The sequence below is a fragment of the Dufourea novaeangliae genome, unplaced genomic scaffold, assembly GCF_001272555.1.
Source record: "Dufourea novaeangliae isolate 0120121106 unplaced genomic scaffold, ASM127255v1 scaffold21, whole genome shotgun sequence".
Taxonomy (NCBI): Eukaryota; Metazoa; Arthropoda; class Insecta; order Hymenoptera; family Halictidae; genus Dufourea; species Dufourea novaeangliae.
The window spans coordinates 3,905,150-3,919,977 of record NW_015373910.1 but is presented as its reverse complement, the minus strand read 5'-3'; the positions used below and the strand labels follow the sequence as shown (position 1 = coordinate 3,919,977).

General features: G+C 39.1%; 1 protein-coding gene across 1 annotated transcript; it reads left to right on the top strand.

Moving 5' to 3' along the window:
* The first annotated feature begins 8,244 nt into the window (after nucleotides 1-8,244).
* Nucleotides 8,245-11,669, top strand: LOC107194035 (ATP-binding cassette sub-family G member 4). The gene has a single exon (XM_015583594.1). The coding sequence runs from the start codon at nucleotides 9,133-9,135 to the stop codon at nucleotides 10,921-10,923; it is 1,791 nt and encodes a 596-aa protein (XP_015439080.1). The 5' UTR covers nucleotides 8,245-9,132; the 3' UTR covers nucleotides 10,924-11,669.
* Nucleotides 11,670-14,828: the final 3,159 nt, after the last annotated feature.

The window sequence follows — 14,828 nt, the reverse complement described above, 5'->3', positions numbered from 1 at the left end:
CTCATTAACAAAGCCTGGAATAACATTTCTGCTAAGGAAAAACTTGTTTCAAATCACCTCAAGAGTCTCCCACTGTCGGGTCCTCCCACATTTTTATTCCAGCCTTTATTTACACCCATATTTTTCGCCGACATTTCGACTCACGGTTTATTCCACGCCGAACGATGACTCAAAAGGACACGTCGCAATCACAGATCGTCTTGATTCCAATGAAATGACACCCGCGGAATATTCCGCTTACACGATGCAAATCAGCCTAACAGATACCCATGATAACTCTCAGCTGCTCAGCGCATTTTTTAATAAAACTAGTCTTTTCTTCTTCGTAATGTATTCAACGGGTGTTAGGTCACTATTAAGTCATCCAGTGCTAATGTATAAAAACGTCGAGTCTAGACGGGCCCGTGTGTTCCCTCGTGGTTTATGAGAACGGCTACGGAAACGGCTCGTTATCACGGTTGAACGAAACGTTAGAAAAATTGAGTGACTTTACGTAACGTGTCCATACGGAAAACCGGGGGTGGGACGCGGGAAGGTTAATGGCAACATTCGTAATAAGAGGGAATTAACGGGAATAAAAAAAAGGTGACGCTAACGCTAATTAATTGCGACTGTTGTCTGCGTGATCCAACACGGACTGACGCGTTTTCACTGCACGAAACGGTCGTCGTCGCGATAGGGGGAAAGAGAGAGAGAGAGAGAAAAAAAAACAACGCGCGATTACGACATCGTTACGTCTATCGATGAACAGAAAAGTGTGTCAATAAGTCTCGAGGTTTTGTATATATAATACTACCAATCGATGTTTTGGCGAACTCGCGATTTTTACCTCGTTTATCTGACGGTCAGCTTTAATCGCCTCTGGCGGTCAAAAAGAATTTATGTAAAATATATTCGCCCGTTTCTTATTCGTCTGAGTACTGTCCGAAATGATCCATCAATCTTCGTTGCGTGTTTGCGTAAAATGTTCCCATGAATCATCGGATGAGAAACACGTTCTGTCGTATGTTTATGAATCCTGCATAATATCTTCGATGCGTACCGTTTTATTAAGGCCCAAACCTCGGCCCCCTAAGGTGTTTCTGGTTCTTGTTTCGAAACTAATCTAAACTTTCATACTTTATACTTTGATACTTTAATTACGAAAACATATTATCATTTTTTTCATAAAAGTTCATAGAAACAAAATCAAAAATGGAAATGTAAGAAGATGCACGTTTCACTTTTCAAAGGAAGTGTTCCCAATTTCGTCCCCCTAGTTTTAATGCTTTTAGTTGACTGACATAAATTTTGTAGTTGACTTTTAATACGTTTAAGAAGTATTATTTATGAAAATATAAAAATAATGTTTCTATTGAGTAAAAACAAACAAAAACTAAAGATCATTCGCAGTAATCACACAGAAACTTCTTTGTTTGACGTTTAGATGCATCCATTTTTCCAATAAACCATTTTTTTCTCTTAATAAGGGGGCGAAATTGGGCACAATGTCACTTTTCAATATAATTATCAAAAATTGAAAAATTGAAAATTTGAATTCATACCGTCTCGTCGTTTCTTCTCAGAAAAGGAAGTACGTTTTGCAGAGTAGACATACAAATAATCTTGAGGGTTCGTAACCTCAATTTCGTTTTCTTTTTTTATCTAGTCACATTAGAAAGGACCGATTAATGTATTCCAAGGTGAACGACATCGTGTGCCTTTCCATCATTGCCCGCGATTAAGATCGTTCCGTATCCCTACGACGAATTTCGTGTGGTCTCGAAGTCCCTTTACCAGTGTCGTTGAAGGTTCACTGTCGAGAGTCGTTTGTCTGTCACTGGTCCCTGAGAAGCTTCCATGTAGATCTTATCGTCACTGGACACTCGTGCGTAATACGCACGTTGATTCGACGCGATTGATAACGGAAGTATAATGAGGCACAGTTGTCCACCCAGTCGTCCTTTCAGTACAAAAGTCGAGGACCGAATAACGAAATCTATATAACTCGAATGGCAGGTACGGCCTCGCCAGGTATTCCCGGAAACGATATGACGCTCGAGGTCGCTGAACAAGGGAATTAAAGGTGGGGTAGTGGGGAAGGAGGGTTGAACAAGGTGTCAGTGATCGTGTTGATGACCTGACAGGAAGCCAATCGTTTCGACAGGCGGAAATATAGCATCTAAAAAATAAAATAAATAATTAGTATGAGGATAGATTTTGTAACTACTAAAGTCGAATTTAAAATGATAATAATATTAATAAATATGTATGTATGTTGTCTCGTTTTAGAACGTATAAATTTCAATTTGAAAAATTGGAAATATGTAATTAATTAGATTAAAAGGAAACAATACTGGTTTCACCAGTGAATGAGCAATATTAACCCTTTTTGTACCTTGATACCCATATATCGGCTTTGTGGATTTTCTGAAAAATACCTTCAGCAGATATGTCGGCTTTGCATTTTTAATATAATTTAAGCACATGTAATGACACTTTATTTTTATAAAATAAGTTTGTATAGTAGTACATACATTTCACAGTAAAATAAAAAGGAACGTGAAAATATCTTCATTGTTAAAAGAGAAAAATTTCGTATACTTCAAGTAAACTAAACTATCAAATGGTGACGATGTTCTTTCAACACAGCCACTGTTCGAAAATTTTGTTGCTTCCATAGTTCCGAAGATATTCAAGGTGGTTCAATTTTTATTTGCCCACCCCGTGTATTCTCCGTATCCTGTTTTCAGTGGAAGATGGACACCAGGAAATTGTCCAGTTCCGAATAAATTTCGGGCAGTCTCATCCTCTCAGCACGGTCATATAACTTTATTGCCCAGTTCGCAGGCAACTAATATTTATATACTAGATAATTTATTCCAGACTTTATTTACTTTTACGTGTCCTTTCATCGTCGGTGTTGGCTGAACTCTCGTCTCGCCTCCTTAACGTCCTATCGATCATCGTTCTTCCAATGACACGATCATTGCCTAATATTCCAATGTCATTTTCCTTTCTCTCGTTACCTTACACGCGACATATAATCGCGATCGAACGAATGGCAATCGTTAACTTCGCGTGTACCGTTAATGAACAGACGCGTTATTTGCATGAGCTTTTTTTTTTCTTCCTCGGACAGTTCGTCGAGTCTGAATATGGATGCAAATATTCGGTATTTAGCTAAATTAATTCTGCCTAAAAACTGAAAAGGAACACGTCAATCCCCGCAGTAAAATTTAACGTACAATATCGACTTAAAGAATATAAAATTTAATTGTCACATATAAATTATGTTGTTTTTAATTAAATTGTTGGATGTAAGCATTGAAATGGACATAACTGGAATACGGATTTTTTTTCGACAATAAAAACCCTAATTGATTTCACTGAAAATTTAACTATACCGAGTTTGAGACAATCGTATATTTGATAAATGCATAAAATCTATAATTTAGTCGTAACTTCTGCAGCGTCCTAATTTATTGAGAGTATAAAATCTAGTTGAAATGGCTGAACAAGTGTCCAATCACTACGCAACCAGCATTTTCATTGAAGATTTAAAAGAAAGTTTTTATTTTTTAAAAATTAAGAAACCTTTACCATAGTAGAAACACGCGAATTATTTATTATTTACGAGCTTAAGAAATGCACTCTGTTAAATGATAATATTTTTTTAAACAATACATCCCGCGTTTGCGAAAATTTTTGTATGCTCTTGTGATAAGAAATATCTAATGATAATTATTTTTTATCCCAAAGTACTCTACTATTTTTTTTAAATTTAATGTTAACAAAAATTCACGATAATGTCCAATTACTAGGACGTGTCAAACCACTGGGGCCATTTACCTTACTAACAGATTTTTAATGACGTTGAATTGCTATCTGATGTATCTTCGAAACGACCGGAATGTTTGCAACAACGTAATACTATACGAGCGACTTGAAAATATTCGAGTGATACGGTCAACTACGGAGGCACGCGGCGAGACGCCACTATCGCAGGACCATTCATCTTCCCGTGATCGCCGTTGTACATAATAATAGCGGCGGGAAGAGTTATGACCTTTCGTTTTTTTTCATGGAATACACACAAAGGAACGTTCTTTCTTTCGCGATCTTGTTTTTTACTTTTCAATGGCACAGTGTCCTAATGAATGAATTTCAATGGCCATATTATGTATCGGTTAAGTTGTGTTACTTAACCTCAATTTTTTTGCGAGATCACTCGGTTAATAATAATTCTCTTGCGTTCACTTGTCGCAAATGTGATGCTCGACTTGGCAAATCTTTATCGTACGAGACTGTGCGTCCATTTGATTGAAAAAAACAACTGAACTTGAGAAGGTTTCAGTTTTTGCAGCTGAATCATAGTACAAGTACATATTTAGGGACTTCCCCAATCAGTTGGAGAAAAAAATAAAAAATATAAAAATTTGACAGTTGATTGACATAAGTAATTCTAGATTTAAGATTCTAGATTTCAAATTCTAAATTTTTGATTTTAGATTCTAGATTTTAGATTAGCAAAGCGTTCCAATCCCCAATTACATAAAAAATAATAAAATCTTATTTTACTAATAAACTTCTAACTGCACATTAAAATTTCTGTCATCCCTTCTATGCAAGACAAGAAGAACCTATTATATTCTGACAGATACAAAAAAATACATAATACTATGTAAATTATCGAAAAATTAAATAAAATACAAATTACATTTAAATAAAACTTAATTTATGAAGAAACATATCTTCTCTAGATCTGACCTAATATTTTATTTCGTAATTCAGATTACGTAGCCATATGGCAACAGCGGGAATGAAACGGTAAAGAGAAAATTGGCTACTGTGCGTGGTTTAAAGTCCAATTAATCGACGTATGCAATCGGGTCAATAATTGAATCACAATCGAACAACCCACGATCAATGCACATTATATTATGTCTTATATGTCGTTGCGTTTGCGTAACTTGGCGACGCGACACACAACTAGTTCGTACGAATAAATTATCATCCGCGTAGTCTTCGATTTTGTTGCGGGTGATCGAAGTTTGATTTATGATTCGTGTCGATAACGCAGGGACAGTTGATCGTGAATATGTAAACGTTAAAACGGGTCTTCGAAGACTGCAAGGACCTTGAATTTGGTCGAGATCGACCGTCTGGAATATTTAAAAAAAAAAAAAAAAAAAAAAAAAAAAACAACGGCCGCCATTACGTCGATATTACATAAACGGCGGTTGACCGGTATTAATCGGTTAAATTGTTACCAGACGATACTGTTCAATTAAACGTACCAATTATTACTGTATGAAAAACCGCATTGTAATTGTTAATTGAGTATTTTCCCGGACTTTTATTTACATTTCCGTGATTTACACCGACAGACTGATCAATCCATATCGGATGGTTTTTTCGTGCGATCGTACGATCGAAGATCAACAAAAAATTCTAAATTGCCGATTTCATAACCTGTTAACAATATCAGTATGTTGAACTGAGAGTGTTCCCGCGATAAGTCGTTGTTACACTGTCTAGAAATGCGAACGAGCAAGCACGCAGACCGTGGGATTTTATGTAAATTTCCATATTTCGTACGGAATAGCTTCCACGAACAGGATTTAACGTGGAAGGTTGTAACCTTGACGGAACTGTGAAATAATTAAAATTTTAAACGGACTTTTTTTTTTTTTACTAGAGTGACGCAAAGGTAGCGGGGAATGAGAAATAATTGCTTGAACCTCGTGATATAGCGAGTCCGCGGGTGAAATGGCTCCCGCAGCAATTTGCTCGGCGATCTAAGGTCAGCCATTGTTCGTCATGATTCAAGATCATGTTTATGTAACCACGCCAGCCACGTGAAAACCAGCTTGTTTCGCGAAACACATGACTAACACGATATTACAGCACTGGAGTTATCGTCCGTGATAGACGGGCCGCTTAAGATGCATACAAATAGGTCGCAAATAGTACTTACTTAGATAATAGTAAAAGAATAGAAGCATGCTAGTTAAATAACAATTACGAGAATTATTAGTAATAATAGAGACCGTATGAGAGATTAATCATTAATTCCAGAATGTTTTAACCCTTTTGTTCTTATTCCCAGATAGCACGTGACGTCTTTAAGACGCCTTTTTTACGGCTATTTTTAGGTCTAAGGGGTCATTAAGCCGTCTTCAAGGCATCATGTGATACCTGGGTCGTTGGCATATGACTACGTATTCTAAATTACGAAATAAAACATTAGTATCATGTATTTTTTCATAATCTTGTATAGATGATATGGCATAAATTTGAATTTGCATTTGAAAGCTTTTGGGTAAAATAAGATGTTATTGATGCAACAGAAACTTACAAAACTCTAATTTCTTTCAAGTATTTCAAGAGGGTTTATTGATCGAAGGTAAGAAAGAATTGGGTTTCATTATGTATTATAAAACATTATAATGGGAATTATTATATATAACTCCCAGATAGTACATGACGCCTAATGACGCCTTGAAGACGGCTTAAAGACGCCTTAGACTTAAAATAGCCGTAAAAAGGGCGTCTTCAAGGCGTTATGTATTATGTGGGCAGTACTTAATAAAAGTAAAAAGATTGTCAAATGGTAACGAACGAAAAATAGCATTAGACGGTTTGAAAATATTAAAATGATCTTGTGAATAATTTATATGTCCTGTAATATAGAGAAAAATACAAGAAAATATTTCTTTGGTAATTTTTAAATAATTCGAGAATGAAAAGTTTACGATTGCTGAATTGAAACTTCAAAGCAAGATTTTATATCCTGATGAAACTATAAAGAAAAATAGTTGAACCGTAGAAGAGACAGAAATATTTTTCTCCTGGAACGGTCATCCGATGACGCGTTGAAATTATGCAACAGATAGGGATAATGAAACCGGAAGTACGTACGCGCGACAGTTTAACCGGCTATAGCGTGATCGACACATGGATCGAGATCGCTTTAAATATTCGATCGAAGGATCCTTCCTGTATGTTTTTTTTCCCCCCCCCTCCATCGGACGTCAACGTTTGACACTGGCCTGCGGTCGTACCGATCTGCAAAGGAAATCGCCTCGTATCGTACAATTTAATAGATTTACCACGCCTGTTTTCAGCTGAATCAGCGATTTTACACAAAGCCGGGAAAGGTATATTTAAACGATTAATCGATCGTTAGTCAACAGGCAAACCTCTCTGGTAAGACCGACACGAGACAGCCCACGATTTTGAGTAAGAAAAATGATCGTGGAATTAGAAAAATCGTAGTTCAGATGATAAATGATCATTTAAACGTGTACTGAGAACTGTGTTCGCTTTTTTTTCTTTCTCTCTCGACCGCACAATCATCGTCCATTAACTCTGTTAAACGGTGCGATAAATAATAACTGCCCGATTGCTCGTAACGAATGACACGGTACTGCAATAACTTCTTTTTTTCTGGATAATCAGTTGTAAATCCATGCGCGTTTTCCCTTTCACCGTGGCAACTGTCATTTCTCGATATTTTAATTAGCACCGTTGTGTGCTGAGTCTGGCAAAAACGATGCAATTTGCACAGTTTTTTACATTATTCTTTGATTTTGTGTTGTTTTTTGTACTGTACAGTTTTATTTGGTTCTACCGTATGAAAACTGGGGAATAACCAAGATTTCGCAATTTTACTCCGTTTAGTACCACAGTGAAAAAAGCCGTACGTAGCCAGACACACTTTAGTTCGTTTGTTGAGTCATAAATCGTCGAAGATATATGCGTTTAATTACTGAAGATCCTGTTTTAAATTATATTAAGAGAGTAATTTATGCAAAAATGTTGTAACGGTATTTAAATAATCCAGTTACTTTGTAATATACATATCACCAATATTTTTGGGTGTCCTGGCAATCAGTCTTAATTCAACTGAATTTTCTGTAGCTTAATTTTTCATTTAAGTAACGACTGTCGTTTTGAACAATCTCACATAACACGATTTTATTTAACATTATCATTATTATTTGGTGCTGTATAGTTTTTTCATTATTATTATTCGGTTCTACCATATGTAACTAAATATCATAACTAAAGCCACAGTTGCAATCCTCACTGTGCACGGCCTGCCAAAATATTCAACATCAACCTCGAAACTTGTCAGTCTATAATCTCGATCCATAAATTGACATCAATGTTCTAAAAATGACACGAATTAAACTAACGCTGCATTAATGCACGAGTACCTAATCTGTATTTAAATGTACATAAAATAGTACCCCTGTATTTAAATGACGTCCAAAACCATGATCCCTAATTTATATCCTTATTACGCATAATCATGCATGTACCTTAAGTTCCTACGTCACCGATTGTTCTAATGCTCGTTAATAATACCATCCCAAAACTGATTGCAGATGCACCGGATGACTGGACGAGAAATCCTCGAGATTTAAAGAGCTTCAGCGATCTCGTCGCCAAAGAAAAGAACAGTCGAAAGGGAAGAGACCGAAACGTTACTAGAAGATCAAGGTAACCGGAAGAGAGGGGATCGCGGGTAAGGAGTATCAAGACGAAGATGCCCGTCAATTCTTGCGTCTGCAGTTCTTCGTGCCAGCGAGACGCTTGCGTAACCGTTCCTCGGCCAACAGACGCATGATAAGACGCTGCCACGAAGACGATTCCCGCTACACGCGATTCGAGCCGCGTTGCAGTACACTCGCGGTCATTAATAGAACAGTTTTATTTGTCCCCGAGTATTCTGATTGAAAGCTTGAATCGTCGAGATGCGTGTAAAAAGTTGATTCGAAGTGATCAAAACGATAAAATAAAAATCCAGCGGAATACCTAGAAACATGTACCAGGAATGAGAAGAGAATTGGACACGGAAGATATACTCTATTTCGAGTGATCAGCGAAGCTACCTGGGAAGACCAAGGTGATCGGTATCGAGGTTAGTTAAGAGGCTCGATAGATATCGTTTAAAAGGCTCGAACGACGAACCTCTTCGTTGACCCCGTTTAGAGATTCCTCAAGAACAGTTTGCAACGGACCGATAACACGAATATATCACGAGGGATTACGTGTCGCATTGGCAAGACAGAGACACCAAGAGGGAAGCATCAGGGAGCAATCGTCTTCTCGACGGGTCGGAGGAAAGATCACTGGGTTACGATGTATCAGCGAGTGGTGCTGGTGAATCTGCCAAAGTCACAGGCGATCGACATCGAATTCACGAATGTGACACGCGAGGCTAGGGTGGGCTTCCGTGGCCCAACGAAGGAAATACTGAAGGGCGTCAGCGGATGCTTCAAATCGGGCGAGCTGTGCGCGATCATGGGACCTTCTGGGGCTGGAAAATCGACGTTGCTGAACATACTTACGGGATTCGACAGGGACATGTGGAAGGGCCAGATCGAGTACATCGGGAGAGAGGGCAAGCACACCTGGCAAGAGTACAGGAAACAGTCTTGTTATATCCAGCAGGACGACAGGTTACATCCGTTGTTCAACGTGGTGGAGGCGATGTGGATGGCGGTGAATCTGAAGATCGGCAGCAGTCTCAGTAAAAAGGCCAAGGGTATGCTGATAGACGACGTGTTGGAGAATCTGGATCTGATGAAGACGAAGAATACAAAGTGTAGTCAGCTTAGCGGAGGTCAGAAGAAGAGGCTCAGCATAGCATTGGAACTGGTCGATAATCCGCCAGTGATGTTCCTCGACGAGCCCACCACGGGGCTAGACGCATTATCGTCTTATCAATGTATATCGTTGCTGAAGAGCCTGGCGAAGGCCGGCAGAACGATCGTCTGCACGATCCATCAACCAAGTGCTGCGATCTATGAGATGTTCGACAACGTTTATCTTCTGGCCGATGGCAGGTGCATGTACGATGGCGCGACGAAGGACACGGTCGCCTACTTCGCCAGCATCGGACTGCAGTGCCCAAAGTATCACAATCCAGCCGACTACATGATCGAGGTGGTCAGCTGCGAGTACGGCGACTACACCGATCAGCTGATCAAGGTAGCCGACACCGCTAAAGGGTCCTGGCGATCGACGACCAAAACCGAGGAACAGTCCAACGATCACAGGAGGAACGTGGACAAAGCTACGGTGCTGGTCCAGATGCCGTCCGAGATGGACAAGTTCTTCGTGCTGGTACAACGTTGCATCACCCAGCTGTACCGTGACTGGACGATGACGCACCTGAAGATCGGGCTTCATCTTTTCGTGGGCATTCTTTTGGGTCTGTTGTTCACCGATTCTGGCTCGAACGGAAGCAAGACTCTGAACAATATGGGATTTTTATTGGTCACCTCGGTGTACCTCTGTTACACCAGCATGATGCCGGCGGTCCTCAAGTTCCCGTCAGAGTTGCAGACGCTGAAGAAGGAACGGTTCAATAACTGGTACCGGCTTAGAACGTACTATGCTGCGACGATCGTCTGCACCCTTCCAATGCAGATGGTGTTCGCTGTCGCGTACAGTTCACCGTCGTATTTTCTCAGCCATCAACCGATGGACGTGAACCGTTTCGTGATGTTCATGGTGGTGGCGATCCTTACAACGATGAACGCCGACAGCTTCGGCACGCTGGTTGGGACACTAATGAACCCTATCAATGGGACGTTCTGCGCAGCGATTATAGTCTGCGGTATGCTCGCTCTGGCTGGTTTTCTGGCCTTGTTCGCTCACATGCCCATCGCACTGTATTACCTCAGCTACCTGAGCTACCTGAAGTACTCTATGCACGGGTTCGTGCACGCGATGTACGGTTTCAATCGGGAAAAGCTGGACTGTTACAGGAATTATTGCCACTACAGGATGCCAGAAATGATCATGACCGAGTTTTCGATGCTGGAGGGAAGATACTGGATGGATATCGTTCTGTTGCTCTGCAACTACTTCGTCTTCAGGTTCGCCGCTTATTTCACCCTCAAGAGGAAGCTGTCCGCGGCTTGAACGTAACTGCGGGACAGAGTACAAACGACTGTCTTGTGATTGTGTTGAGTACAAGTTGGGTGACTTTCTGGGTGAACTGGAGAACTGCTGGAAGGCCGTGATTAGGGGATCTGGGTTAGGTCCTTCCTTGTGTTTCTTGTACCGGACGAGGCACGGGGTTCGAGTGATAGTGTCGAAGTGATTTCTGTGTTCGGTGTACTGGACGGACGAACGATCTATTATTTTGTTTATTCTTTTTTCTGGCAAACTCAGTATTTACTTTTCGTGGAAATCACATGCTTGGGCATGATGTTTATGGCGTACGTCGTTGGTATTCGATGATCGTTTTTCAGAAATGACACGGAGAGAAGGCTAGATCAATTGGATTTCAACTGATTCCGTTGAAATAATCGTGTAATTTACTGTTTCACCTGCGGCCAATATTGATTCAGGTCCCACTTAACGATCGAGCGTATACGAAATGAACGTTCAGGCGTGTCCTTCCGTCAACGTACAAGTTCACGAAAAAGGAATGGTTTCTTGGACGTTGAATGTCGTGTCTGGCGGCTTATTTCGGAAGTTATTACCGAAGGATGACTCTCTGAATGGGGACACGTGTGCATTAACATGACAGACTCTGATAGGTCGATTCTCGTGGGATCGATTGGAGGACGTCGATCGAGTGACGTCCTTTTATTTTCTTTTTTTTTAAATTGTACCGTTTTGTACGTGGAACAATAATATCCATTAAAACTATGTCGATGAAACTTTCGTCTCTCGATTCAATTTCCTTTCTGGCAGAATTCCCTGATACTAATTTCCTTTCATTCGTACAGTTCCTCGTGAAATTATTCCGACACAGAACGGAAACGCACACGGCTTTGCTTGACGCAAGCACCCGGACGGGGTCAAAAGTCGAAATCAGACGATCGTGTGGATATGCAATGCGATTTCCTAATCGAGCCGTGAGAACGTTGAACCTACGCGGAGCCAGTATTGCGCGATCCGTCGATGTGAATGGGAAGAGACCGGGCAAAAGGTGGATTCAACGAACGCTCGTCGACGCATGCTGCTCGAAAACCAGCGGGCGATCGACGTAATAGGCTACTGACTGACTGCTGAATTGTGCCAATACGGGTTTTTGAGAAAAAAAGAATTTATTAACATCCACAATCGGTATATCACCTCTATGAATTGTATAGAAATTGGACCACCGATGCAAAATTGAATTTCTTTACTAGTTCTTATACTGTTAAGCAAACAATTTGAAGAGACTAACACTTTTTTTTTTTTTAAATTGAACTACTTATTTAACCCGCTCACTGCATGTTTTTGGTATCTTGAAAAAAAAATGTTTTTTTCATTAAATCAAGAAACAATCATTTTAAGACTATTTAACATATTTTTAAAAACATTATTTTGTACATTAACATTATTATTACTCACGATAAAAAACTGCACTAGTAGTCACAGTAACACCATGTTTCTAATGTTTGAATGTCATTTAAAGAAGGTTCGTACTGCCAACTGTCAAAAAATGTTCCAAATATTGTTATTAAACTGAGAAATTACTCAAAGGTATCGATTCATTCACACAGCCAGCAAGAGATTTATCAGAGAGAAATATATTTTTCAACCCCTTTGCATTGTTTTGAGCAACATGAGTTTGAGCCCCTTAGCTGACAAGTGTCGAAAAACCAAAAAGTTCGAAACAGGAGTTTCTAACAAACTAAAATTAAAAAAAAAACCTACTATTTTTCAAATCAATATACACAACCGTTTCCACTCAAAATCATGATCTATAACGATCAAACTACCCCTATTTCAGCACTGTAAAATTCTATAAACTACGATGCAAACTAATAAACTTTCTATATTATTTTTTTAACTCTTTATAAATTACCGTATAAAAATAAGAATTTAACAGATACCTGATAGTTACTGTGCACTTGTCAGAAGCGAAGTAAATTAATTAAAAGAAGAAAGAAACTTTTTCTTCCACTTGTCACCTAAGCGGCCCACCGATCGACCACCACGTTCGACAGGCGCGGAAAGAAAGAACAGAGAAATCATAGAGACCGTTGGCGTTCCTGAAAACGTTGAAAATTCTGTATTACAAACATCCATCGTTCGACGACATTTGTAGATTGCTTTACAGCTGAATGAATTCCCCCGGAAAAGGTGAACCGGCGGGGTACACCATTTTCCCGCTCGGCGGTGCTCGCTGAGTGATCCGAGAAAGGTATTACACATCTTATCCACTAAACGGTATCTACACTATGTATATGCTCGTATCTACGCAATAATTAGGCGGCTAAGTAACGAAAAACGTGAAAGAAAACAGAAAGAAAAGAAACGAAAACAGTGGGGGAGAAGTTGGGGCTGGGAGGATCCGTACAATATACAAAAAAGAAAGGGAAGCTCGAGTGAGAAAGAAAAAAAAAAGCAAAACAACGCGAACGAAAAGCCCTGAATATCGATGAACGAATCCCGAGAGAACAGAGGCCGGAGGCACCGTGATATATGGAAAAAATGGCACATTTATTATATTATTAGTGATAATAATATTACTACCGATAATTATACAGTTTTTTTTTTCTTTCTCAAACGAAAACGCACGCACGCTCTCCATCTCGGGCGCTCTTTCTTACAAGCATTCTCTCTATCTCCCGTTCGATATATGCAATAATTAATTCAGCTCGTGCTTCATCGATGTTCGTAGAATCGCAACTGTTCCCGGTTCAACAATCGCCACAGTGGTACAGAACGCCGATTTAGGAGTTCAGAAGCTTAATCTGGATGTGAAAATGGGAATTTCGGAACGAAACTTTGTAAGCATATATATAACGTTCATATTTATTAACAGAAATGTAAAATTAATACGTAATGTTTTTTAATAATAATTTTTTTTAAGGGAACTTGTACTCCGTAAAAAAAAAAGAAGTTTTTATTACTTATTAATTTTGTATGTTTTTAATAAATATGAACATTAAATATATGCTTACCAAGTTTTTACACTCAAATTAAGCTTCTGAACTCCTAAATCAGTGTTTTGTACCACTGTCCAGCGTGTCGAAAATCATATCTCTGTCCCGTGAATCCTCCGAAGGGGGCGGAGGGGGCAGGGGCGGCCGTGACGTCACGCGAACCCCCTTTCTTCCTCTTTAATTACATATTATACAATAATGTCAGTAGTTCCTAATGTACACACGCGATTTCGCATCTCGTCGACAATCGTGTCACGGCCAAACGAGGAGGAGGATTTTTTTATCGGTGCGTTCCACAAATTAACTACTTAAGCACACCTGGAAATGTATATCTAGGACACCAGAGCCGTAGTGTGTTAAATCCACTTTTAAAAAAATTACATTTTACATGATTTCTGCATTAAATATTCCAGTCTTTCCGATGGTAAAATTATTTTGTTTTAAATCACCCTGGTAACAAGTTTCGAGCAAATTGCCAGCAATAAATGGCAAAAGTGGTCTGAAAAATGGTTCCGCATTTAATTTGGGTTTTGTAGGCAACGCCGGCTGACAAAATGGTAAATTGGCAGAAAGTCTTGCAACATGACCTATGTCAAATTGAGGGCAAAACTCTAATATTTAAATAAAATATATATATATTAATTACAGAATTGTTAAAAAATAATTAATAAAAATTTTAATATGTTATAAATTTAGTATTATAACAGGCATTGGACAAAATTTGGCTTTGCAGGTTTCCCTGACAGGGCGTTTAGTTTTTAATTTAAGTACATAATAGTGTAAACACGATAGTAAGTTCATATTTCTAAAACAATGTAAAGTTCATCACACAGAGGAATTAATGTCGATTGTAAAGTTACAAGGTTTTTGTACCTTTCATTTAATCTCCTCTAAAGTTTGAAATGTGTGACTTAATACACTCTGGCTCTGGACTCCAGA